This window comes from Rutilus rutilus, assembly GCF_951802725.1.
Source record: "Rutilus rutilus genome assembly, chromosome: 7".
In the NCBI taxonomy this organism is placed as follows: Eukaryota; Metazoa; Chordata; class Actinopteri; order Cypriniformes; family Leuciscidae; genus Rutilus; species Rutilus rutilus.
This window is the reverse complement of record NC_140221.1, coordinates 35,492,476-35,519,761: the sequence shown is the minus strand read 5'-3', so window position 1 is coordinate 35,519,761 and position 27,286 is coordinate 35,492,476. Positions and strand designations below refer to the sequence as shown.

General features: G+C 39.3%; 3 protein-coding genes across 6 annotated transcripts in view; 1 reads left to right on the top strand and 2 right to left on the bottom strand.

Annotated features, from left to right (window-relative positions):
* The first annotated feature begins 688 nt into the window (after window positions 1-688).
* On the top strand, window positions 689-13,575 carry radx (RPA1 related single stranded DNA binding protein). Of its 4 annotated transcripts, none has more exons than XM_084414794.1 (15): window positions 689-1,571; window positions 2,535-2,677; window positions 2,791-2,983; window positions 3,132-3,240; window positions 6,538-6,638; window positions 7,065-7,184; window positions 7,282-7,374; window positions 7,454-7,627; window positions 10,286-10,443; window positions 10,587-10,723; window positions 11,452-11,496; window positions 11,850-11,941; window positions 12,545-12,832; window positions 12,910-13,074; window positions 13,168-13,575. In XM_084414794.1, the coding sequence occupies exons 1-15, from the start codon at window positions 1,016-1,018 to the stop codon at window positions 13,314-13,316; spliced, it is 2,523 nt and encodes an 840-aa protein (XP_084270920.1). In that variant the 5' UTR covers window positions 689-1,015; the 3' UTR covers window positions 13,317-13,575. The 4 variants fall into 4 exon arrangements, with proteins under 4 accessions (XP_084270920.1, XP_084270918.1, XP_084270919.1 ...); XM_084414792.1 differs by having other exon boundaries at window positions 11,850-11,983; XM_084414793.1 differs by having other exon boundaries at window positions 11,844-11,941.
* Window positions 13,576-14,640: 1,065 nt separating this feature from the next.
* Window positions 14,641-20,660, bottom strand: apool (apolipoprotein O-like). Its single transcript, XM_084414813.1, has 9 exons — window positions 20,587-20,660; window positions 19,478-19,582; window positions 18,193-18,312; window positions 17,445-17,499; window positions 17,265-17,363; window positions 17,087-17,178; window positions 16,877-16,975; window positions 15,577-16,339; window positions 14,641-15,084 (listed from the first exon to the last, which is right to left on the bottom strand). Exons 1-9 carry the CDS (start codon window positions 20,644-20,646, stop codon window positions 14,996-14,998), a joined length of 1,482 nt encoding a protein of 493 aa, XP_084270939.1. The 5' UTR covers window positions 20,647-20,660; the 3' UTR covers window positions 14,641-14,995.
* Window positions 20,661-21,478: 818 nt separating this feature from the next.
* Window positions 21,479-27,286, bottom strand: part of LOC311294114 (connector enhancer of kinase suppressor of ras 2) — a 44,183-nt gene continuing 38,375 nt past the window's right edge. Inside the window, exons 17-23 of the mRNA XM_084414790.1 lie at window positions 26,980-27,152; window positions 26,520-26,593; window positions 26,205-26,276; window positions 26,054-26,124; window positions 25,803-25,885; window positions 24,432-25,133; window positions 21,479-23,549 (exon numbers count right to left, since the gene is read on the bottom strand). Of these exons, the coding sequence (XP_084270916.1) occupies window positions 23,328-23,549; window positions 24,432-25,133; window positions 25,803-25,885; window positions 26,054-26,124; window positions 26,205-26,276; window positions 26,520-26,593; window positions 26,980-27,152 (1,397 nt within the window). The 3' untranslated portion in view covers window positions 21,479-23,327. The remainder of the gene's footprint in view (window positions 23,550-24,431; window positions 25,134-25,802; window positions 25,886-26,053; window positions 26,125-26,204; window positions 26,277-26,519; window positions 26,594-26,979; window positions 27,153-27,286) is intronic.

The window sequence follows — 27,286 nt, the reverse complement described above, 5'->3', positions numbered from 1 at the left end:
CTGAAACCGCTTGGGTGTTATAGTGACTTTCATTATTTTTAATCCACACTATTTTTTTTTAAAAACCTATAATTATAAACAAAACCTCTTGCTTAATTTGTATCGCAAAATGTATTCTTACAAAAAATGTGCTTGTCCAACAATATTGCATTTTAAAAATCGATTGTAATGCAATTTCAAAACATACATCCTTATGGTCATGTTTCTTCTTCCCGAATCACAAGCAGCACAAAACTAAACTGAGGCCTGGTTTCACAGACAGAGCTTATTAAACCAGTATAAGACTTTAGTTTAATTAGGACATTTAAGTATAGTTTTCAAAAAGGTGCCTTAGAAAAAAAAAAAACACATTACTGGTGTGCCTCGCCCTCTTGAGACAAAACGATTGCACTGACATATTTTAAGATAGTTAAGCCCTGTGCGGCGCCGTTGGCAAAATAAACCAGCATTACTTTTTCAGCTCCATCTTTTGTTTGTTCTGACCACTTGACGTCACAAGTGTTGCTGGTATTCTCCAAAAAATATTTTAAGATATGTCAGTGCACGTTACTTTCGTTAAAACAGCTCAAACATGCAGTTTGGTCTGGACTAGCCTTGTATGAAAGTGGGATCAAAGTTGTAGACGGTGTCGCTGTCGTGTCCTCCGTGCCTGTAGTTGGCGCTGCGGTTACTTTCAGTGTTTAATCTTCTGCTGCTGCTCGTGATTCGGGAAGAAGAAACACGAACTCGCCGCGCGCTTGGAGTTTGTTTACATTCCGTGAGGATTGAGCTGACTTCGGATTTCAATAAATGACAGTGTATGCTATAAAATCGCATTAACTTATATTTTTTCAAAATGAAAAAGAATAATACGGTGTAAAGTTCAGATACGCAAGCTTAGCAAGTCTATATCCTGCAGTCGCTTTCATATAAGTTACTTATAACGTTACACGTATTAAACTTCATTAAATGCTGGTTCGGGCCAGATCGTGTAGACGTTTGGGTCTAGATGTTCTAACCGTCTCAGGTTTCAGAGATGGCAGGTCCAGCGGCTCACAGTGACAGCGGGTCCGGTTCTGCTCTTCAGGCTGTGTTTGAACAGCTGCGGTCCGCGCACACTCTCTCCCTGACCCTCGCCAGCCCGCTGTGCCTGGCTGTCGTCGCTCTGGACCGGTACTTGGGCTTACAACATCCCTCCGGTGAGAGCTACAGCTACGACCTGACGATCACGGACGGCCGATGGAGGATGAAGTGTCAGCTGGCGGACAGTCTGACCCGCTGGGTCCGGACGGGCTCGCTGCGCTGCGGGGCGGGGGTCTTGGTGTCACTGCTGTCGTTGGTTCACGATGAGACGAGACTGAGTCACAGTTACCTGAGGATAGACGGCATTCACAGCGTCGTGGAGCTTCCTGAGAGATTTCTGTCCATCAAAGACGTAGAGAAAATCCCGCAGTGGTGCCAGGACTATGTGACCCGATCCGATGGACCCCTGCAGCTGAGCAGAAAATATCATTTACCACTGTGGATAAACGATGATCCTTATGGGAGCGTATGGGTTCCGAACAACCCACCTCCAGACGTGGTTATTGATGGTATGAGATCAGCAGTGAAAAAAAAAAAAAAGTATACAAGTGTGTGTGTATAATATACATGCATGCATGCATACATACATGCATACATACATACATACATGCATACATACATACATACATACATACATACATACATACATAGATAAATACATAGGCTACATATTTATACATTAGACACACAGAGATGATGTATATTCATACATAACATTACATTCATATTAAAGGTTTAAATAAAAGGTAGGCTTTATACGCCTATAAAGCCTAGTTAGTTTAGGGCCAAACCGTTTGCTTGTAATTATTAATAAACGTATAAGTGCCATACAAAAAATAAAATATTTGTATATAAATATATAAAAAAAAAATAATAATATAGTAATATTAAAATTAGCATGAAACGAAATTTGCAATAGTCTTTTCTTTCTTATTGTGAGTGACGTATAACTGAGTGAAACGGCTTCTTGCACAAGAAAAATGTAGGGCGGGACTTGATTTTGTCCATCGGGAATTGATGGATTGTTAAGTAGTTGTGGTTTGCTATTGCTGTGATCTGTGAGTGACAGGTTGCCCCGCCCTCATGCCAGTAAACGCATCATCAGAGAGAATATGAATATTCAGAAGAAATTTCATTACAAGTTGGAGGGGAAGTTATTTTTATTAAAGATTATGAGGGCACACACATTTAAGAAGATTATGTGCACAGATAAATAATTTATAATAAATTCTGCAATATTCCATTTAAAATATAAGAATTGTCACTTTTGCTTTCATGGAGACTTAAAACTATTTTCAAATAATAATAGCTTAAAAGTGTTGGATTATTGAGTTTGACAAATGGAGTTGTATGTCAAAAATTGTGTACAAAATTTTTTCTTTTGCACACAATTTATAATAGTGAAATAGTTATAGTATTTAGGAATAGTATAGGAATAGTCTGGTCAATGTTGGTGTCTTTCTGTTTTTCAGTCTCTAGAATCACTCTTCTTGCGGATCTGGATGCATTCTTTCACAGCTCCAGACGCCCTCTCCCACTACTGGTCCGAATTCTGCACAGGTCCAGGATCCGGTACTATGGAAAACCAGGACAAAACATTGACTTCCCATTTCAGGTGAGTTGAGGTCATACTGTAGGTCACATAATTTTTTGTCTGCAGCTATTGATTATTTCAGCGGTGCCAAACATCATCTCTTTTTTCCCTCCCTCTTTCTTTCACTCTTTCAGGTGTACTGTGAGGTGGCTGATCAGAGTGGCGTCATGTCTATGGTTGTATGGAATGATCTTTGTCCTGAGTGGTTCAACCGACTGACAGTTGGCTCAGTTCTATATCTACAGCAGTACTCGCTGAAACACAGTTATCAGAAGCGCTCTAGACCACAGATCCACACACTCTCTCTTATGACTTTCCACTCCATTGGTATGAACTCCAGAGCTTTTTCCAAAGCTAGCTTTCTTATGCAAGTATTTCAGCTTGGGTTTGTATTATACAGGTTCAATATTGGACCATTTCATGGAAAAGTTACATTATTTCAGCTCTTTGGTTGTGGTTGTTTTGTGTGTTGTAGAGATCTGCTTAAATCCTCGAAGTCCTGCATCTGTAGTGACGGTGATTCCACCAAAAAGTGTTCAGCCTCAGTGGGGTCTGCCTGATGTCCCATACAACTTTGCCACAAGGTACACATACTCACTCACAAACATTTTCATTTGTTAATTTCAATGATGAATAATCATTTTCGTCAACAACATTTTTTCACTGATGAAACCGAGACTATAACTAAATAAAAACCAGTTTTGAATGACAAAAACTAAGACAAAAATCTTTTGACATTTTCGTCAACTAATAAAAATGAGATGAAAATGTTAGGCAGGGACGATTTGGGAAGAGATCCAGTCAGAACTGATGTCCTGCTTGGTAGATGATGTGCACTTTTGAATTGTAACGTGCTGATCTACCCGGCGGGACACAAGTTGGCATACACTTGCATGTGTCATAAAACATTCAAAAATATGAACGTCTAGGAGAAAGAGAAGAGCAGACATATGGTGAATCTAAAAAAAAAAGCATGACGATTGCAAAAGAGAGCTCAGTTCAGTCCGTTTTTCTGTGCTCACACAGAAAGCCTCCTCTCAGGCAGCTGAATTGAGCTGTCTTGCGTCTTTTCGTGCTTGAATGGACAAATACACACAAAATTGTCAAAATGTCAGTTTTGCCAAGTATTCACGTAAACGCAGTCGGTTATGTCTTAAGTGAACATAAACATTTGGTAGAATATTGGATGTGTATCAGTGTATTGGATCCGTGCATTTGGCCTAAACCTGCTGCTGTCCGTCATCATTAATGTAATAAAACAAAAGAAAAAGAGAAAATCACTCAATGCACTTGACGGAATAATTTTAATAGCTTTAATATAGATTCATCTATATTTAATTTTTACAAATATATCTGCTTGAAAGAGTGAAAATTGAAAGAATTGTATGCAAGTTGTTATAAAGAATGCATATATCATTAATTGAAGAGACCATGCTTTATTTAATTTTAAGACAAATAAAGACGTTATGTCACAGCAGTGAAATTTGTCTGTATTGCATGTTCAAACCTTAAAGGGGCAATAGGTGATTCTTTACAGAAACATTTTATGTTATGCAGGTTGAAAGTCTCATATCCTGATAGCAATAACTTTAATAAACGGTCTAAATGCGTGTGTATATATATATATATAAGCAGGGTTTGAAATTAGCACCCGTAAAAATCAGCTATGGCGGGTAACACTGGCAAATCACTAGCCAATTTGGTATGTTACTTACTATGTTTGCTCACTTTGCTGGGGAACTTCGTGTAGCCAAATCTGTGCCAATTTAGCACAAATACTCCACTCGTGAGTCATCATGATATTTTAAATACAGCGGAATCTGCGCATATCTGGCTTACTTGAACATGCCTGTCACTACGCAACAAATAACGGCGTGCTTGTTCATTTGCATTAAAGCAATAGCGGAGATTAAAAAGCATTTGATTAACAGAAAAGACATAGTTATTTTCCAATGTCCTAAATTTTTTTGTTTTTTTTGTTCTTTGTACTGTATTGATCTGTCCACCTAAAATACATTTTGGTGAAAAGAATGAGGATGAAAGAGATTTTGTTGTTTGGAGATTTTGTTTGAATAAGAAATGAATGTATGAAATCCAAATTTTATAATATGTATCTATATAAAGAAAAAAAGACATAACCCAGATTAACTACGTCACAGCTTATATGTCTTCCTATATATATATATATATATATATATATATATATATATATATATATATATATATATATATATATATATATATATATAAATAAAAGCTGTGACGTAGTTCATCTGATTTAGCCTATTTCTTTTTCTTTCTTTTTTTTTCTTTTTTTTTGGCTAGTAGAAGTTTTGAATGCCCGGTAACTTAAACATTTAGTAGCCGGTGAGTGAAAAAGTGAATTTCATACCATGTATTAAAAAAATAAAATAATAAATATATATATATATATATATATATATATATATATATATATATATCTCATCTGTGGAAGGCGTAGGACCATAAAATGTTTGTTCGGTCCGAATGAAATGATTCCATGTGTTCCCTGTCAGTCAACGTGTGTTTGCATACCACTGCGTGTTGTTCACGCAGACATCATACATCATCAGCGCGTTCACGTACACTGTGCAGACAGAGCAAGAATTGCAGGCAAACAACCTAACTTTCCTTCTGAACCGACAACAAGTGGCAAGTATCTACATTTCAGGTTTGACAGTACAGTTCTATGTACCGCTGACTTTGCCCTATGCAGATAATTCAGTGAGATTCGAATTCTGTGCATTCTTTCCTTTATATCAACAGGTCAACTTCTGAACTGGAGTCATTTCACAATCACATACTTGTGTATGCAAGCGCTTCGTTCAATGCTAGCAGGCTAAAGTTAGCATTTCCCTGATCACCTATTGCACCTTTAATATCATTCATGTTAACAGGTTAATAGGCCTAGAAGTTTTCTCCAGGAGTATACACAGTAGCTAATGAGTTTGGACATTTTAGAGAAATGCTTAATTGATGCATTACAATTTAACTAAACCGATTAGGTTTTAGACGACTAAAACAATTCAGATGACCAAAATATGATTAAAACTAAAATACATTTTAGTCAAAAGACTATGACTAAAACTAAATCAAAATTTGTGGTCAAAATGAACACTGATTAATTTGTTGCTTTAAACATTTGGTTTCAGTGTATTGGTTTGAAACAGGACTCTTACATGTCATTCTTACATTAGATGACCACTGCCATTCAAAAGTTTGGGGATTTTTTATTCAGGAATTATGCATTCCATTTATCAAAAGCTACAGTAAAGTAATGTTACAAAATATTTATATTTTAAACAACTGCCAATTTTTTTGAACTTTCTATTCATCAAAAAATGTTTAATTGTTTCCACAAAAATATTAATCAGCACAAATTTTTTAACAATGATAATACAAATGCTTCTTGACCATCAAGTCAGCATATTAGAATGATTTCTGAAGGCTCATGTGGCACTAGAGACTAAAAACTTGGTTAATGGCTGCTGAAAATTCATGTTTGCCCTCACAGGAATTAATTAAATTTTTAGATATGCCACACGCATATATATATTATATATATATTACTAAAAATAATAATATTATTTCACAATAATACTACTGTTTTACTGTGTTTTTAATCAAATAAATGCAGCCTTGAGGCTTCTTTAAAAAGAAAAGTTAATTTAAGTAATAGCATAGTTATTAATGTGTTAGGGTTATTTTATTGCATTATGGTTTTTATTTTTAATACCTATAATGTTACTGTTTTTGTCTTATTTACAATACACATTCTTTTGTCATGAAGCCAAACAATGTTTTTCCACATTGTGGATAATAAAGTCTCCTAACTAAACAAACCCTCTCTCTGTGATCAGGTCAGAGGTGGACTCAATGAGCAGTAACCAAGCCTGTGATGTCATTGGTCTAGTGACTTATGTGGGCCGGGTTGAGCGAATCAGGAGCAAGGAAAAGACAGGTATAGGCTATTAATGAACAGCTGGTTGTCAGTTAAGATCATTATTCAGGTAAGATGTTGTTCCTGCTTTGTCTTTACGGCCTGTCGCACCTCCACCGATGCCATTAGGTAAACTGCAGGTTCGTCAGCTGGAGGCCGTCGTTCACTGATGTTTCGCCCCCTACACCAGTACATCTCCCGGCGGGGGGGCAGTGGCATTTAGGGGACGTCTCCCCGCCACCCCCTGCAGCTGCCTTTACAGGGGTGTTGTTGGCCCCCAGCCATTGTATTTCCTCCGGAGCCACAGCCAGTAGCTCGCTTTCTCAGCCTCCTCTCCCAGCTCCTTTATATGCTTGCTAATGCTAGCTTCATTATTAATATTCATACTTAGGGTTGACTGTTTAATCAAACCATCGTTACATCAGCATGTTTGTGTGTGTGTGTCAGGACCTGAAAAGTTTTGGGCGTATCGCTGGGTACATGCAGTGGATGGGACAACTGACTCTCCCTTTATCCTGGAGATCTTCTCCTCATCCCAGCCAGAGATTTTCAACAACATCTGTCCTAGTAAAAACCCCGCCCATGGCTTTATGTCCACAAGCATTGTATTTCTCTAATGCTGAATGACCTGATTTGATTCTCGCTCTCTCTCTCTCTCTCTCAGTGACGTACCTGGTGTGCACTCAGATGAGGGTGTGTCAGACAGGCTGTTCTGTGTATCTGACCAGTAGCACAGAAACACAGCTCTTCATCACGGGTAAATTTCAGCTACAATGAGGTCACAGATAACCACAATCAGCTCAACTGTTTATATGTCTGTTTTTTTGCATTAACAGGCTGCCATAAAAAGCAGCCCTATGTCAATGAGCCAAAAGTTAAAGCGTTCATCCAATGGACCAAGACACTGAAGGACAGTGTCATGCTGCGGAGGACTGCAGTTGGAGGACATTACCGCTACCCTCCTGCCCCACCCACCTTCACACCAACCACCACCAATAGCAACATGACCAGTAAGAATTTCAAGTCCACATGAAATCATTCCATGGTTTTTTATGGAATATTGCAGTATTTATTATACATGATTTATCTGTTTACATTATTATATTTATTTAAATCTATGTGCCTCATAATCTTTAATCAAGACTTCTCTGATAATGTGTTTACTGAGCGAGGGGATCTCACATGAGATCACAGCAATAACAAACCACAATGATCCAATCAATTCTCAATGGACAAAATCAAGTCCAGCCCTACATTTCACTCTTATATACTTAACAATAGGGAAGAAATAAATTCAGTTTCATGCTGACTTGAAATTTAGACAGTAATGCGAATAAGACCATTGCACAAAGTCATGTTATTTTATTTCCAATGTTCAGAAGACTTGAGACAATATTTTAATATTAAAGGTGCTGTCGGGCATCTGGGAAAATGCTAACTTTAGCATGATAGCACTAAAAGCGTACGTCCCACCCTCCTTTCAAATCGCTGTTCAAAGCCACGCCTCCTGAAAGCATGAACACGCACAGCCAAGAAGACCAGAGACAACGTTACTGCAATACATCATGTGTTATTCACCGGTGAGAAAACTTTATAATACAGTTAGTAACAGTACTATAATACCAAACGTAAACAAATTCTTAAAAACTGAATTAGATGCAGCATGTTTTCGGTTTGTTTAGCTAGCAAAACTTGTCAGTGTGTCATATTTCTTGCATGCCAGGTGTTCCACGATGAGAGTCTGGTTGTTGTTGCTGCTTGCCTGCCATTCTCGCTCCGTCTGCACAGCGTACGTGAACGCACTAATGACTCGTCGTCTGCGTGAACAATGCAAACACATATTGACCGACAGGGTACACACGCTATAGGACCATTCGGACCGAACGCAACGATTGAACGAACATTCTATGGTCCTACACCTTCCACAGATGACATATATTTATAAAAATACATTTAGACCGCTTAACAGAGTGATTGCTATCAGGATATGAGGAGACTTTCAACCAGGATAACTAAAAATTCTGCAGAGAATCACCTATGCCACCTTTAAAGATCCCCTGCAGTCAATAATTTGATCCCTTAAAGGGGTGGTTGATTATGATTTCACTTTTCTAACTTTAGTTAGTGTGTAATGTTGCTGTTTGAGCATAAACAACATCTGCAAAGTTACAATGCTCACTAAAAGTTACAAACATCACTAACCCTAAAATTTACATAAACCCCGCCCCTGGGAACACGCAGTCCATGTTGAGAAGAGGAAGGGTTGTTGTAGTAGAGCACATTTGGGAGTCTGCTCAAGCTGTCGCATCCGTCTTTTCACATGCAATACAGTACGTAACACAAATGCAATAGCATGTCACTCTGTAGGCATCTTACAACAGTGTGGGAACTGATATTTTAACAAGCGATTTTATAGATTATCATGACAGAATATGAATTGAAGATAGTTAACTCCACATCAGCAACATAAATTCATCAACGAACCATTCAGAAACGTCCTTTTGCATCTTACATGTTTTCACGTCTTCTTGAGTCGCTCCATCATTGTCCGACTCCAGTTTAAACATAACGCTTGTCTGCGTGAGGTAATCGGAGCTGCTAACAGACACACTACGCACTCTGTGCCGGGAGCAGCAGCTCATTTGCATTTAAAGGGACACACGAAACGACGCGTTTTTACTGACCCTCAAAAAGGGACAATTTTAACATGCTGTAAAATTTTTTATCTGTGGGTATTTTGAGCTAACACACTCTGGGGACAACAGAGACTTATTTATCATATTGTAAAAAGGGGCATTATACCACCCCTTTACAACTCATCAAAATGACATATTTTTGACATATTCGTTTTTTCTTCTGAAAATAATTTCTTCATGCCTTAAAATAGCTTGAATGTTACTCTATCCCCTTTGCTTCATTTAGTATACGCGCAACCATGAATATGCAAATTAGCCCCGCCTCCACTCACTCACACAAGCTCAAAAAACCTGATCCACTCGCTCAACTTTACTCTAGTAAATCCTTCATAATGGCAAGTGGAATTACTGGTTTAATTCAGCCATGAATGTTTGAACCAGAAACTGATTCTGAAGTAGTAGTATAAGAGTGAATTATACAGGCTCGTATAAGTTGATGTATCAGAAAGAATGGTAATGCGTTTTATGTATCGCTCTCTACAACGTCGGACACATAACGGTAATTGATATGATTAGCCTTTTGCTTGACTTTATCAAACAGTTAATAATGTGTTGCTAATGTTACACAAACCATGTTCCCGTTCGCCATCTCAGAGTCAGACAAGCTGCCTTCTAAAAATCAACATCCTTAGAAACGCTTTGAACATCAAAGAAAGTCAGTGGAGAAAAGCCCCGCATGTTGACGGGATGGTTACATAACGGGGGCGGTTTCAAATCGCTTTTTTGAGACTGTCTTTGGTACGCTGCACTTTTAAAGGGATAAATGAAAATTCTGTCATCATTTACTCACCCTCAAGTTCCAAAACTGTATGGATTTCTTTCTTCTGCTGAACACAAAGGAAGATATTTTGAAGAATACTGGTAACCACACAGTCGATGGGCAACATTGACTTCCATAGTATGGGAAAAAAATTACTATGGAAATCAGTGGGGTCACATGTTTAAACACATGTTTAATCCTGTGTGTTGTAGATGAGTTTTCTATAACAGCAGTGGCTGAGCTGAAGGGGGAGCTGGAGAGTCTGCAGTACAGGGAGCACAGGAGAGTAGCTATACAGGGTCACGTGGCTGCTGTGCAGTTCCACATCTGGCCACCACCGCCTGAGCCGCCACACAGTCAACAACAACAGGTCTGTACTTCTGAATCAAGATGAAAACAGCCAGTCAGCTGCAGCCACCATGAGGACAGTCTGTTATCTCCCTTTACATTTTTTTTAGAAAGAATCTAAATGTGCTGACAAAAATAATAACATCATTGGTGATGTCTTTAAAGGAGGAGGGTGTCTCAGTACGAGGGGTCAGCAACACAAAGGGTGAGATGACTCTGTCACAGAGAGAAACGGATTCAACCTCACCTGATTCGGATATTACAGTCTCACCCAAACGCAGGAGAGTGCAGACAGGCTCTAGGTAAAGCTTTCTTAACCAGTACAAGTTGCCAAAGTGAATCAGATCCATGATATTGTTCATTATACACTACTGTTCAAAGGTTTGGGGTCAGTGAGATGATTATTATTATTATTATTTTTTGTTGAAAGAAGTCTTTTATGCTCACCAAGACTGCATTTATTAGATCATAAATACCAGTAATATTGTGAAATTTGATTTAAAATGAAAATAACTGTTTTCTATTTTAAAATATTACAAAATGTAATATATTCCTGTGATAGCAAAGCTGATTTTTCAGCATCATTACTTCAGTCTTCAGTGTCACATGATCCTTCAGAAATCATCTGAATATGCTGATTTGCTGTTTTGCATTTCTTATTATTACCAATGTTGAAAACAGTTGTGTTGCTTAATATTTTTGTGGAAACCATGATGCATTTTTGTCAGGATTATGTGATGAAAAGAACTGCATCTATTTGAAATAGACATCTTTTGTAACATTATAAATCACCCCAAACTTTTGATCAGCGGTGTAAATGTTTAAGGAAGAGTCTAAAGACAAATGTCAATAAAAATGAATGCAAAAAGCTGTTTCTTGGCAGGTAAGACATTCATGGCTGGTTTACTAGCCAGTGGCAGGTGTGGCAACAAGGATGAACAAATATTGCTTAATTAGTGTAATTACTTCACATGAAAAGTTTTTAATTTCATTAGTATGTCACCAATTATTTTTTCCCCTCTTTGTTTAGAGTGCATTGTCAGTATTTTACCAGATCCAAAATGCAGTCCAACAGGTAATCTAAGCACATTACACTGTCTCACTTGAATTAATTAATTATTTCGCAAGAATTTGTTATTCAATTTTACATCTACATGTTTATTTTTTAAGTAAAGAATGTTAAAGCCCATAAATAAAACAAATCACTCTTCGGTTAAGCATACTGATAACAAAATATCTATATGCATTTTTTTTTTGTCTAGTTAAGTATCATATATTTTAATCTGAAAATGTACCTTTTTTTTATTACGACCACAGTTGAAAACGGTGTATATTTAGCATTTATTTCATTTGAGTGCCTTGCCCTATTGACTCCCGTTGTAAGTGCACAATATGAATAATGTTTGTTTTTTCTCCATTGAGGTACAGTGCAGGTATGCAGGTGGCCTTTACCTCTCATGAAGAGGAAGAAGAAGAACAACAACAGGACGAAGGGGAGTTGGAGTCAGACGAATCTGAGGGTGAAGACGATCACATATCATTTAGACAGTCTGTAGGAAAAGGTGTCGCACCTTCTGAACATCACTGACACATGTATAATATAATACATAACTGAATGTGTTAAATGTCTGGAGTAATTTGTAATGATAAAATATACATTAACTTCTGTTTAAAAGTTTGGGGTCCGTAAAGCAATCATTTTATTCAGCAAGGATGCATTCAATTGATCAAAATTGACAGTTAAGACATTTATAATGTTAAAAAATCTTTAAAAATGTATCACTGTTTCTGAAAAGGTATTCAGCAGCACGACTGTTTTCAACATTGTTAATAATAAGAAATGTTTCTTGAGCACCAAAACAGCATATTAGAATGATTTCTGAAGGATCATGTGACACTGAAGACTAAAGTAATGGCTTTGATTTGCCATCACAGGAATATATTACAGTTTAGCAGAAAACAGAAAAGTTATTTTACATTTTAATAATATTTCACATTATTTCTGTTTGACCTGTATTTTGATTAAATAAATGTAGGCTTGGTGAGCATAAGAGACTTCTTTCAAAAACATCAAACTTCTAAACGGTATTGTAATATCAAATATTGTGTTGTTATTTCTAAAGAGACTGACCAGACATCGCAAGTCCCAGATGTACAGCAAGCTGCTAGCCACCCCATTGCATTATGGGAGAGCAGAGTCTGGCCGTTAGTCAAACAGCAAGTGGCAGATCACGTTTGCAGTGGCAGACTCGATCAGGAAAGCATTCCTGAAAAATTCCACTTTGACGACAGAGAAGTTCTACTACATGACCTGAACCTGAGCCCAGCGAGATGGAACCCCGATCTGACCTCACAGACGCACACGCACACACCTGTGGCCTGCCCCGGTTACTTCATGCTCACGATTCTGGGTGAGAGCAGCACTTGCAGCTCACTATGTTGTGGAATGGAGCTTCAGGTAATAACTGAACTTCTCTTCTCCTCTTAGGGCTGAATCAAACGGCTGCAGTAGATGTTCTGTTTGTGCCCGTCATCTCATCTGATGACCCCAGAGCTGCTGGAGTGCCACACACTCAGCATGACAACTCACTGCTGTCCTGCATTTCATCAGGACGTTTGTGTGTTCAGCCAGACGGCAGCTTTCCCGCACCAGGTGTGTGTGTGTGTTTTACCACTCTGTTCTGTTCACATCCTCCATCTCTGCTGAATAACCTGTGAGTCACAGTGCATGTTTTTTTTTCTGCAGAGTCGTTGATGAGTTCTGCCCCTATGCTGGAGTCAGAGCGTGTGGTGTGTATTGTTGATCTGTGTCTGCTTGGAGAAGGCAGGGTGGAAATGATCTGCTCTAAACTCTACAGGACAGCGGACATCTGCCAGCCCGACAGCACTCAATGAGAGGACTCGCCTAACAACAACAAAATCAATCATGCCAAAAAAAAAAGTCAGATGACGTGCTGGGACTGATATCAGTGTGTTCTTATTTGAGTTGTCATTTTAGGGGACTGGAAAACTAATTTTATGTGTAAAATGGCTTTTTTTTGTTGAGAAAGTTTTTGTTCATTGTTGTATAGATCAAATATGATTATAATCTTTTGTTTGAAATTTCAGGAAACGTTTTAGAAAAATAAACAAACTCAAAACGTTCTTTAAATCTATTTATTTTCATGTCCTGTTTTTTTCTTTTGCACAGACAACAGATTCATGTAAAGACAGTATAAATTAAATATTTGAATGTAAAACATTTACTCTGCACCGTCAGTGCCCTCTGAGAAATACTAGGGCTTTTCACACTTGAAATAGTTGACGGGGTGTTTCTACGTTTCACACTTGTTCATACTTTACCCGGGGTTAACAATTAATCCTGACGTTTCACACTGGACATTCCTAAACGCGGGGTTATAACCAGAGACAATTTATATAAAGGGATATGCCTAAAAGGACTTTGGTTATAACGATCTTATTTGCTGTATCCGTGGCGTGTCACTGATTGGACGAACGCAGCACGGGAACTGTTTACATAAAGGCTCTGGCATTACGCGTCTTCATTCAATTTATCACCGCGTTATTTTCCCTGAAGGTGCTCTTTGGACTATAAAGGTATGAATAAATCAGTCTCTCTTTACTCCAATTCGCGTGTTTTAACTCAGTCACATTTCCCTTAAATCGCTGAACCGTTTAGTACAACAGGCGGTGTTGGTGTGATTGTCCAAAGCACGTGAACGAGGCAAGCGATTTGCTGTCTATTGTTAAGCATCTAGCCCTAATATTCTGTAGTAAACTTTCACGCTGTAGTTTGGCAATGCGAGGTTAACAACGCAAAATTGGTCATAACCCGGGTAAAAAGCGGTGCTAACCTCGCTTCGGAATTACAAGTGTGAACCGTTCCTTTGACCCTGTGTTAAAAGCGGGGTTTAGAACAACGTTACGCGCAGTGTGAAAAGCCCTTTTGAAATTTAAAATGTGGCGTGAACGAATATTTGCATAGATCATTCAACACATTTTTCAAGTCAAGATTTTGTAGATAAAGCTTGATATTTTCTCCTAACCCCGTAGCATATTTTTTAGACAATACTCATATACACGTCAAATGTTTTTTGTTCATATAAAAAAAAAGAAGAAGTTTTTGGTGTGGTCCAGTTTTAAATGCAAATTGTAACTGTATAAAATGAACACAAACTTCCTGTTGCTACTGGAAATAAACCTGGAGATGAGACTAAGGGACCACAGACTTTTTATTAAAATACTGTAACCCTGGGCCTGGATTTTCCTTAGTAGTGTCACAATGAGAAAGAGCTACTAAACACAATGTGGACAACGTGTATTAACACAGAAAGTGTGTGTGTGTGTGTGTGTGTGTGTGTGTTTGATATCCCTGCTGAGGTAAGAAACTTCTCATAAGAGTGAAGCATCACAGAAAAAAAAGAAACATGCCATTACCTTCTTCACCACATCACATTATTGGTAAAATAATAATTTTGTAATTAAACCTAATTACAAAACGTTTAAACTCTCCTGGAAACATGGCACATTAAAACATCTCATTTCCATATTTCTCTCATCTCACTATCACTCATTCAGCTCCGTGTGCTGTACATGTCTGCGTCCTCTGGATTAGACTGGCCGTGGTCCAGCAGAGAAGGGTCAGGAACAAAGCGTGACTTTACTAGGATAAAAAGAAAAGGGGGATATTAGTATGTGGAGAAGAGGAAGTGCTTATGCTGCCAAGTCATGTAAGAATGATTGGATTTGCCAGATAAACATGAAGATGCACATGAACAGAACCAAAATGTCAATTAAGCAAGCATGGTGGAAGCAAACTGGTATTTACTGACCAGTATAAAAGTCAGAAAGACTGTTTTTTTTTTTACTTTTAATTAATACTTTTATTCAGCAAGGATGCATTAAAATTGATCAAAAGTGACCAAACAAAATGACCAAACAACATTTCCCATTATTTGGAAAGCAAATTGATCAAATAGAAAAATATATATATAAAATATAAAAAGCATAAATTACACAATTAACCCTTCCTGTCTTTGTCAGGTACTAAAAAAATTAAATTGATCAATTCATCCATTTTATTCTACAGGAATTTACTAGGAAGGCTGCATTAGACTTGGAGGAATATAAAAATAAATAAAAGAAGTTCCCTCACTTGTGGCTGGCTCAACAACAGGAGGTTGAGATGAAGGCGGAGCCTCTTCCACTGGGGGAGGAGTCAGAGGAATGGCTTCTTCAGCAGGGGGCGGGGTAACAGAAGCCGGTTCCTCATCTACTGTGGTTGGGGTGGTATCTTCAGGAAGGATGGGGGCAGGGGGTGTGCTTTCCTCTACAGTAGATGTTGTTGAGGGCGTAGCCTCTTCTACAACAACCGTAAGTGCAGGGACTTCAAATTCTGGACTAGCAGGGGCAGCTTCTGGGACAATTTCAGGATCAGACTCCTCAAGAGGAGTAATATTCGATTCAGCGGAAGGTGTTGGCTCAGGAGCAGTGACTTCAGCACAGTCAGCAGGTGCTGCTTCTGGGGCAGTTTTGACCACAGGCTCTGGGACAGGGGGCTCAGGGGTGCTTTCTTCGACAGTTTCAGCAACAGGCTCCAGGGTGGATTCTGCATCTCGGACAGTACCATCAACAGGTTCAGGGGTAGTTTCTGTAACTGGGGCAGTCTCAAGTGCAGGGGGAGATTCAGGTTCAGAGAGTGGGGAAGCAATTTGGGTTGTTAAATCAACAACAGAGGGAGGTTCTACAACATCTTCTGATACGATATCAGCTACTGGGGACAATTCCACTGATTCAGCTTTGGATATTGGTGTAACTTCCTCATCTGAAACAGCAGGGGGCGGCTCAGACTCGGGTGAGAGTTCAGAAAGTGCTTTAACGGGTGATTCTGTATCTGGGCTCGTTACTGCAGCAGCAGACTGTAAAAAACAAATTATATAGCAATATATAAAATTACTTTTAACATTGGAGTAAAATAAATGCAAAATTATCTTGACAGGCTAATTGGCTACGCTTAATTAGTATAAAACTTAATTTTGTGTAAAGTTTTTTCAATTAGCGCCAGATTTTTTTTCCATATTGTGACGTACATCTGAAATCTGTGAAACATTATCTTATTTTTAAAAAAGTAAGGTGGGGAATTGGTTCTATGATCGGTTGATTGTAAAGGTCTTAACGCAAGCTTCTAGTCGATTATAAGAAAGAGGGTTTAAGCAGAAAAGATGATTGGAGAAGTCTGTCTTTTCACCGGAAGTTCAAGTTATCATACTTTAATAAAAAATTACAATGTCAACAAAACGTGCACGGATACATTTTTTACATCAACAACATTTAGAAAAAGCCAACTTAAGGGGCTTATATTTGCATTTATTAATTTAGCAGACACTTCTCCAAATTTGCGATATGTACTATAAAAACCAACATAACTTGGTTTTAATATGAAATATATAGATTACCTCCACGCTAACAGCAGACATGATGACATCTTCCTTTGGTTTGGATTTCAACATTGAAGCAACAGATGAACTGACATTATACACCTTTTTACCTGTGATCTATAAAAATAAAAAAAATAGATAGAAATATATTGGAGAAGAAAAGATTTCCTAGATTTGGGAAAAATGTACATCAAGTCAAAATATTTTTGAGAGAGAGAGAGAATGTACCTTCAGGACTGCTACAGTCTGTGTGGGGTAACATACAGCAGTACCAGCAGTAGCCAGTCCAAGAGGAACGACAATCCTCTTTAAACGAGAGCCTGGGCAAAAACACATACACACAGATGCTGCTTCTTAATCGATTTAAACGGTAAAACAACATGCAGTTACCGAACACTAAGCTTACCCTTGCGTGCCAGAACCAGGCCACCCAATCCAGACACACCGATGACACCCACTCTTGGCAGGAAGCCAGGGGGTGGGTCTCGAAGGAAGTGATACGTGTCTGAAATGAGAAGGTCAGGGGTTAAAGGTCAGGTTCACAGTCATTTCCTGCCTTTCGCTCAATCGCACACATCAGACTCACCTTGCCCGGCATGGTAAACAGATATCACACCAACTTTGACTGAAGTCAAGGCGTTCTGTAAAAAGAAGAGAGAATGCTAACAGATCATTTTGTTGTTCTGTCAATCACATTAATAGCTATGTTTCCACCTAAAGTTGCGGATTTATCCTGTACGTTAAATTGGAATATCGCATGAAACATCTGCGAATAAAGCACAGTTTCCTTCCCATGTATTAAAGAGAACAAAAGAACGGGAAGATGAAACGCAATAAACGCTGTCATGTTATCTTGCGTTCGGATGCCTGGTGTTTGTAAATGCAATCATGTGAGGCGGCTCTGGGAGGTTATTATACCAAATCATTCTGATAACAGACTTTGGCTCAGGCATTTCAGAATAACTAAAACAACATATTATGAGATGCTGTGCAATTAAACTGATCTGCTTGTGAGTCCAGTTATCCAATCACATCCTCTGTTGAGGTGTCGATTTTTTTTTTTTTTTTTTGAGCATTGTGTGATTCATTCTGTAAATGTGTTCCCATCGTAGTTTATGCGCATGTCTTCTTATTGGATAAAAAAATGATCCAACTCAATTGAGTGCATAATTTTTTTTATGCACATTTTTAGAATTTATGTGAATCTCGATGTTTCCATCCAGCGCTTTTTTATGTGATATTCCAAAATGTGTTTAGAAATAGGTGGACGGAAACATGGCTAATGACAAACTAATTCCTTATCACAGTGTGACAGGACAGCATGTGTATCAGACCTGCACGGCTCTGACATACGGCTTCAGGCCCGTCCTCACGGCCCCCAGCCCCGTCTGCACTACACCAGGCTGCTCTTCCACTAATGGCACAGCAGGAACATCTGGGGAGTAGATAGACAACTGGACAGAGGCAGAAACAGAAAGAGAGGTCATGGTGATATTTTTAACACATGCATTACTTCACACTGGTTAAAACCAGACCATTCTCTGTAGTAACTGAGTTATGGTCTGGCAAAGCTTCATTAATAACTCATTTCCAAAGGGGCGTCACCAATGGACGTCGCTCAAATGCCTCTGGGAGCAATTGGATAGACCTAAAACCAATCAGAGCGATCGTCATCGTGTAAAGCCATATGCTGCGTCCCAATTCGCCTAAGTTACACTACGCCATAAAAGTATGTACTCTTTTTGTGAAGAAAAGGTATTTACTTTTGAATGTGTAGCAAAAAAGTAGGCAAGCTTTGGGACATACGTCATCTTTATCGGACGGATCTGTCGCGTGCATCCTGTCACGTAAACTGCCCTGTCAATCATCTTGTCACAGTTAAAATCCTTTATTAAATCTAATTTAATTTCCTATCGTTTCGGAGAGAAATGTAGTAGCACGTTCATCTGCCAGTGGGTCTTTCATGGAGACTGTCCTCATGTGTTTGCAATTTGAATATAATAATGCATTTAAAAGTTGGTGCGCTTCACCAACGGACGTCGCTCAAATGCCTCTGGACGCAATTGGATAGACCTAAAACCAATCAGAGCGATCGTCATCGTGTAAAGCCCGCCTCAACGTTTCTGATTGGTGCCTCGATTTGGATGGATTAGAAATGGGCTTGAATGAGCTCTTTGCCAGACTACTTGCAGAGGGAAGTTTGTCTGGGTTTTCCCAGGCTACTACTGTTCAAAAGTTTGGGGTCTTTAAAGACTCTTAATCTCCTAAGGCTGCATTTATTTGATCAAAAACAGTAATATTGTGAAATATTACAATTTAAAAATGTAATTTATTCCTGTGATGGCAAAGGTGAATTTTCAGCATCATTACTCTAGTCTTCAATGTCACATGATCCTTCAGAAATCATTCGAATATGCTGATTTGCTGCTCAAGAACTTTTGTGGAAAACACAACCTATTTTTTCAGAATTTATTTTAATTAAATCGTTTGTAACATTATAAATATTTGTCGCTTTTGATCCAATAAATGCATCCTTGCTAAATGAATGCATCCCCAATAATGCACATACATCAAAAACACTGCTAATAGGTGTATTATATTCCAAACATGACTTCTTACCTCTCTTGGAGATATTAGCTCCTCATTTTTTTTCTCATTCATGGAATAAATTCTGAGTGAACCCAAACCCACTGCAGCAGCAGGAAGCGCTGCGTACTTCAGAATCTGAGGATCAACACAATACTTTATTAAAGGAGCCGTATGTAAGATTGTGGCCCAAACTGGTACTGCAATCACTTTCAAATTACTGTAGAGTGGTGTATCCCCTCCCCCTCCCCCCTGACTCGAGGTTGCCAGATAGGCTGCAGGATCCAGCAGGAAAGTAGGCTGCTATGTAGCTGTGGTAACTAGAGCAGAGCTGGCAACCCGGATGCTGAAACACTACTGACTTCGTGATTGGTAGATAGGTGGAGGGTGGGGCATCAGGCCAAAACACAACATGACAACATCAACATCAGTTGAGGGCTGCAACTTCACTTTTTAGATGACAATATCCTGGCCGGACTACTGTTGTCAGTGATATAAGTATTTGAAATGAACATGATTTCTTAATGTCTAGTGACATATCAGGGCCATATTATGATTAATTGAAATACATTTCTTACATACAGCTCCTTTAATAAAGACTCATATACCATAGGACTTGCATGTTACTACCATATTTCATGCCCAAAACATGGGACTATGATGGTACATTTATGTGTTGTGTAGTTTTCAGTGAACATGTTTGCAGTAATATAATGCCTATAATAACGTATAACTATAATAATATAATGACATTTGTAGTATAACAATCAGCTTTGTCCTGGCTGAGCGTTTTCCCCCTTTCATCTTCCCTTAAGCACATTATCTGTATTAGTTTAACGGACTGAAGCAAGAAAAGACGCTTTACTGCGTGTAATAATCCCAAACCAAAAGCTGTCGTTTCCAGAAAACTAGAGACAGGTTCCTCAAAAAGCTCATCATGTATGAGAGTGAGTTTAGGAACAGCATGTTCTTCGCTGTGGTTTAACAAACAGCGTGCTCACGCTCTGATTAACAGCTGCATCATATGCAACTCGTGAGAAATTATACTTGACGAAATTGCGTGATACTCTGCTGCAGAATGGACATATTATAAAAGAATGAACATAATTATTTGAACTAACTCAGTTGGAAGTGTAACTCACCTTGGCCGCCATGCCGGTCCCGCCCCCTTCGGTCTCACTACGGAAAGCAGGAGGAGTCATGAAAGCCGTCCAAACGCGAGAGAATATTCCTGATTGGCTTCTCATATTATGATTATTAATAATAATAACAGTTATTATTACTATTGATTTTATTATTATTATTATTATTATTAATGCAAACCGAGCTTCCATTGTCTTGACAGATGAAAATACCTGTCTTATGGTCCAGTTGGGGTATTTGAAGATATAGGCCACACATTACAAGTGTATAATTTGTTCTGTCTCCCATTGCAGTTTAATGTGCAGAGACAACTGTAAGGAATCAGATGTTAACTTTTTGATTTTTAGAGGTGGGGGAACAAAAATTCTAAGAAAATAAATAAGAATGACCTGATAATCTATACATCTATGATGTTGGTTTAGTGGTAAGATTCTTCCTGTTGATAAGAGCCCCATCAAAACTGATCCTTTCTTAGATAAACCAAATGAAATTGGTATTGCATGTCAGTGGATGTACATCAGAAATGACGGACATCGGAAGCATCACACGACAACACACAAATGCAGAGTGCAGAGAACTCAGTTTATTAGTTTAACATTTTACAATCTGTATTATATATATTTATATATGTATTTATATTTCTGAAAGCAAAGAGTGTTAGCTTTGAATAATACTGTGAATAAATATTAGGCTCTTCCTGGTGTTTTAATATACAGAAGGGGACATTTTTGAAAGAAAACCTTGAAAAAAGAGCAATATGTTCCGTCTCAATGTTGCAGTGCAACTTACACCTTATACAGCATAGCCGTGTGGGGGAGAGAAGGGGGGACATGCCCTTAAAACCACAGTGAAACCCCGATGGCCTGGATAACACTCACACACTCGCGCACGCGCACGCACACACACACACACACACCATGAGATGAAGCACAGTAAAGTGTAACCAACATTCTACATAAAAAGAATCATTAAAACAGCAACTGTAACAGGCAGATGTGAATTTGAGACTCGCTTTGGTAAGAAAGCATCGACCACGGACATAAAAGTCTGTGTGTGAGTAGTGTGTGTCGTTTGTTTCAATGAAATTTACAATTAACAAGCCATTGGATGAGTACATTCTATTTAATTAAAATACATCCCACGAGATTCTAAAAAAGTGACAATCAAACATAACTGTAAAACTGAGCACATATGCAGGGCTGCATTAAAACCAATGTGTCTTGATGATGTTTTAATGTGAACAAAATGAGAACACACACACACACACACACACACACAACATTTAGCAGGGGTACGCTTTGCACTCCACAGCCGGGAATGAACCAATTGATTTTTTTTGTTTGTTTTTTTGTATTTTAACCTCAAATTCTCTCCCATTGTACTTTATCCAATTCTAAAATCCTGAGCCACTGACGTCCAGAATTGCGAAAGGGAATAAAACGTTGGCTTTAGGCTGGTGGAGTCTGTCTAAGGGACACGTACATTGGCAAACAGAAACTAACAACCTGAATGTAGCCCATAGCTCAGAGGTAATGACCAGCAAAGACCCGGAAACAAGCAAAAACAGTCATAACATCAGAGAAGCAAAGCTTTTCATCTTTTGTCATCTTTTTTGTAGAAAAAAATAGAGAGTAGAAAGGTTCTGCGTTGGCAGAGTCAAAAGATTGCATTCACGAGTACAATTCACAGTTTTAAACAGAGGATGCAGCTATGCAAATAATATGTTCTTATATACAGACTGTTCTCTGGCCTGATAGCATATAGTAATAATTTTTTAAACCATGCATGAGTTTAGCTATAATATAAATATTCTAAAGAAGCCAAATTAAACACGTTACTACCTGCCAGGAGTTCATCTTTTACCATATACGAACGCAATGGTCATCAAACTCTCAAAAAGAGACTCTTCAGCATCCATCTGACTCGTTTTCTTTCTCTCATTTCTCTAATACACGCACACATACGCACATACACACACACACACACACACACACACACACACACACACACTTTTCAACACTCTTGCTTGCTTCAGAGTTTGTATAGAGTAACACAGTAGGGCGGTGTTGCTTGGTAACAGAGTGAAGCCTGTTGCCCATGGCTACATGAGTGCTCTTCCTGCAGCATTCCGAGGGAAGGAAAAAAAAAAATCAAATAAACAAATGAACAAAAATCTTCAGAAGATATAAAAAAAGATTCTTTTTTTACTCCAATCAGAGACAAAAATAAGAGATTCGTTTTTATATATACGGTCCTATTTTGTTCAACTGGTGGTCAATTAATCTGAAAAGATGATTCTTCAGGCATGCAGCGGGCACCTCACGGGGCCTTTCTTCCATCCGTCTTAAACTGTGGCCGTGATGAAATATTTTGTACAGAGTTTGCAATGAGCCGTAGGTGTGCAGGTAGCACTTTCGCTTTCACGACGAGCAGTTCGAGTCACCTTCCGGTGTCAGTGCCTGCGTGTGTGTCTGCAGTAGTTCTGGAAGCTGGGTCACTTCTTTGACATTGATCTTACAGTGTATTGGTTCAATCTGGTGTCACTCACGCTCGGGAGGAGGGCAGTATCAGGTCATCCGTCAAGGAAAAAGTGAAGACAGTCTGGATCCACAGTGTTTTTCAAAGTGTGTGTGTGTGTGAGTGGGTTTGAAACGCACAACTCAGGTTATTCATATACCTTTATGTCTGTATTTTCAGCATGTGACTGTTTGTTTGTCGTGCGGGTGCGTGACAGTGTGTTTCACACGTGCGTTTCTATGAAAGAGTGAGTGTGCATCATCAGCGTTGGCGAGAGAGGTGAAAGGTCGTTGGAGTCGCTGGGCGGTTCCAATGGAGCAGAGCTGAACTCACAGATATCCAGGAAGAGCTCGTGGTTACGTTGCTTCCATTCACGAAACTTCCTCGAGGTCAAACAAGGATCGTCTAGTACCTGACTGATTATCGCCAAGTCGCCCTCCTTTGCCTGTGGGAGAGAAAATCGATGATTCAGAACACGAGATGCTCAATTCATTATTTGTACAAAAAGCATCTGATTGGCTGAAGCGTTTGAAATTCTTCAAGTTACCGAAACGTCAAAAATCTGCTTTATGAAGCATATTTTAACAAATATCAGCTAGCAGGCGACTAGCAACAACTGTAATTGGTTTAGCTTTCAGAAATGTCTAAATGTCCAATTTTTGGGGGGAAATTATCATACGTTTTATTTTGCTTTGGAAAATTTAGTTTTATCTGTTGACACTACAGTAAGCCACCCAATTAATATTCATGAGCTAAGCTGATGAGGTTTATAACTTGTCAAGATGGCAGCTGACAATGTCCTAGTCTTAAATGTTTATGAAGATCCTCTAGAATTGTCCATTAGATACCTCTAGATTTGTTTACAGCGATTCACAGACTGTGATGACACTGGAAAATATTTCTATTTCAAATAAATTCTGTTTCTGTTCTGTTGAACTTTCTGACTAATATTAAGCAGCACAACTTTTTACAACATTGATAATAAACAATTAAGCACCAAATCAGCATATTAGAATGATTTCTGAAAGATCATGTGACACTGAAGACTGGAGTAATGATGCTGAAAATTCAGCTTTGCCATCACAGGATTAAATTACATTTTAAGTTATATATAAAAAAAAAAAAAAACGGTTATTTTCAATTGTAATACTATTTCATAATATTCCCATTTTACTGTATTTTTGCTGTATAAAAATGCAGCCTTGGTGAGCATGAGATTTCTTTTAAAAACATTAAAACTTTCCAGATGTTTCCTGGTTTATAGTTTACTTCCACATTCCAAACCCAGAAGTGTGAAAAGGGTCCATTGCTCCCTGTGTTTTCATACCTTCAGCGTGGAGCGGAGAACCCGTATGCGGTGCAGTCGATCATTTGTGGCGGGGTCATTGCAACGTTTGATGAAGGAGCGTCTGAACTCTTGTTTGGTGGAAGGCCTCTGCTGGCCGAAAGCCGAGAGACTGGCCTGCTCCAGCGATCGGTACAACTCCTGCAGGCCGTCCGTGACGTCAGACACTTTCTCTTCGTTCTCAGGCCTCCTGCTGCTGGCTTTCCTCATCTGCTTTTCCTCCTCTTCCTCCTCCTCTTCCTCATGGAGATGAGTTCTTGGCCTCAGAGTGCCGTGCGTGTGTGTGTGAGTGTGTGTACGAGCGCTGCGGTGCGAGTGTCCTCCGTGTGTGTCGCGGTGGCGTGGGAGGCTCTGGCTGCGCTGCTTGTGAGTGTGATGGCGGGGCCGGGACTCCTCGCTGTCCGTCAATGGAAATGGCCCATCGCGTTCCAGAGGACGCCGGCGCTGGGCGGGAAGCGTGGCCTGCCGGTGCTGGTCAGGTGACAGCAGGGATGGCTCCTCCTCTTCTGCAGTCTGCAGGTAGTGTAGACCTGTGCTGGTCAAGGGGGTTTCAATCAGGTCCTGCCATGAGCGGCGTTCTCGATGGGAGGATCGGCAAGAAGAATGGGACTCCTCGGCGGAGGAATGCGAGAATGTGGAGCCGCTGGAAAAATGACGCTCAGGAAATGGACTGGACGAAGTTCCCTGAGGACAACAGAATCACGGCTCATTAGCATTGTCAATCTATCAGTAAGAGAGCTAGAGGTATAAGATGATAGCCAAAGAGAGCAACAGAGTGAGTTTGCAACACGTTTTCCACCAATATAGTGTTGGTGCTCAGCAAACCTTTCTCAGAACCGGCCCATGTTTCCAGTGACGTGAGCCCAAAAAATGACATACTGCAAGTGACTATGTTACTTCATATATTGGCAACAAACAAACATGGTGAATCAGTCTTTGTTCGCAACTCATTTTCTCATCTAAAGTAATGTAATTTAACATCTTTATGGCATCATGAGCTGGATTTAATACGACGTACACTTCCGTTCAAAGGGTTGGGGTCGGTAGGAGAAGTCTCTAATGCTCACCAAGGCTGCTTTTTTTTCAGACCGATGAGGAAAAAAGTGGTTGGAGTGAATAGGAATATGAATGAGGCACTTCACTGGGTGCTTGTGTTTAGATTTATTGATTGTAACAAAAACAATCCCAGTACCATGTAGTTTTGTTATGCACTTTAAAGGGATGGCCCAATAAGGAACCGGCACCAGAACCAGTATGATGGCAGTGTGATGGTGTGTCTGTGCTAAAGAAAATCAAAGAAAGTTTTTGGCTGAATACATGCATATATGTTCGTAGACGTGCGTTTATACTCACAGGCGGGTTGTGGTGGTACGTGGATTCCTGTTTGAGTGTCATAGACCCATCAACCTCATCTTGGTCACTCTCACTCCAGTAATCTAAACAAAAAAATGACATCAGGATCACATGTACATGACAACAGCAGGAGGATACTCAAACTAGGCTTTTTTTTTCCAACTGCTTCAAGTACAATCATTCATGGAATGGAGTGAAACTACTAGAGTCACACTATGGGCTTATGATAACATCACAGGATGTGATCTCACCTTCATCAGGACGTGGTACTGGATCATCAGGCGTGTAGCCAATCGCAGCCAAGCCTAAACGATTCATCCACCTGCAACAGGAACCGTAGACGTGAGAGGAAATAACATGAGGGGACAGCTGAAGTCTGAAGGGGCTTTTGAAACCACTAACCTGTTCATCTCCTCTAAATGATCAGTAGCAAAAAAGAAACTCTTAATTTTGGGATGACATGCTTTAAAGGCACTGAAACAAAAAAAGGCAGAGAAAAAGAGATGTTCAGTCACAAATATCTAGTTTACAATCAATTACTGTGTGTGTGTGTGTGTGTGTGTGTGTGTGTGTGTGTGTTTGTAAAAGAGAGATCAGCAGTTCTGCAGTGACCCAGATTCCGCTGGCCGATGGGCTTCAAACACAGACCCGCCCAAAAACCAGCAAACCCAACACAACAGAGAGAAAGAGCTATTATTGTTGTCTTCTAACACTCACTGTTTCCTCCTGCACTCAATCGCTCTGTCTATCCGAAACTCTGGCAAACAGATGAAGCCCTCTGCTTTCTCATCCTGAGCAAACAAATAAAGAACAAGAGAAATCATTTCTGCATCATAACTATGGTAGGTGTTAGCATAAATGCAATGATCAGCATCTCTGAAACTGAGAACACATGATGCACATTTTATTGTTGTGGACAAGAAAACTAAACATCACACCAGCATTGTGAGCCTGTGACTTGGCCATCAATGAAAGTAGCGAGTACTGAAAGTGCTGATAATTGTGTCATTAATAATAAGAGAGATTAATTGGGAGCTGATGAGGTTTTTGATGAGGCTGATGATGCCAAAAGTGGAAATGGATCATAAAAGAAGGACATTATACACACTCATACACACTATCGTACAGCCAACACGCTTCACCACCCGAGGGAAGGGAATTGTGTTTGTTTGCTTACATTCTGGTTTGTGTACCAGTACAGGTTGGAGTCTTTGAGAACGAACCAATACTTCTTCCATTTTTGCGTAAAGTAGCCGGTGGCGTCTTTCTTTTTCCATAGCCAGCCTTCACAGTCGCCATGACCCAGATCTTTGCAGGCAATACGCCTTCTGCTGGCACTACTGAGGGAACCTACACACACACAGCATATTAAATGACAACCACATATGGCAGAATAACTTTGGGATTATACAATCACACTTTATATTGTTCTTGACAAGCACAGCACAGTGTAATACAACACACTACCTAAATGCTTAGAGTAA

Coding starts and splice junctions, on each gene's coding strand:
- apool (XM_084414813.1), bottom strand. CDS start 20,646: ATGACTCCTCCTGCTTTCCGTAGTGAGACCGAAGGGGGCGGGACCGGC. Junction 17,500..18,192: donor CGTATGTCAGAGCCGTGCAG/GTCTGATACACA, acceptor TTCTTTTTACAG/AACGCCTTGACTTCAGTCAA. Junction 17,179..17,264: donor CCTGGTTCTGGCACGCAAGG/GTAAGCTTAGTG, acceptor GTTTTTGCCCAG/GCTCTCGTTTAAAGAGGATT.
- radx (XM_084414791.1), top strand. CDS start 1,016: ATGGCAGGTCCAGCGGCTCACAGTGACAGCGGGTCCGGTTCTGCTCTT. Junction 2,984..3,131: donor TATGACTTTCCACTCCATTG/GTATGAACTCCA, acceptor TGTGTGTTGTAG/AGATCTGCTTAAATCCTCGA. Junction 7,628..10,285: donor CACCAATAGCAACATGACCA/GTAAGAATTTCA, acceptor TGTGTGTTGTAG/ATGAGTTTTCTATAACAGCA.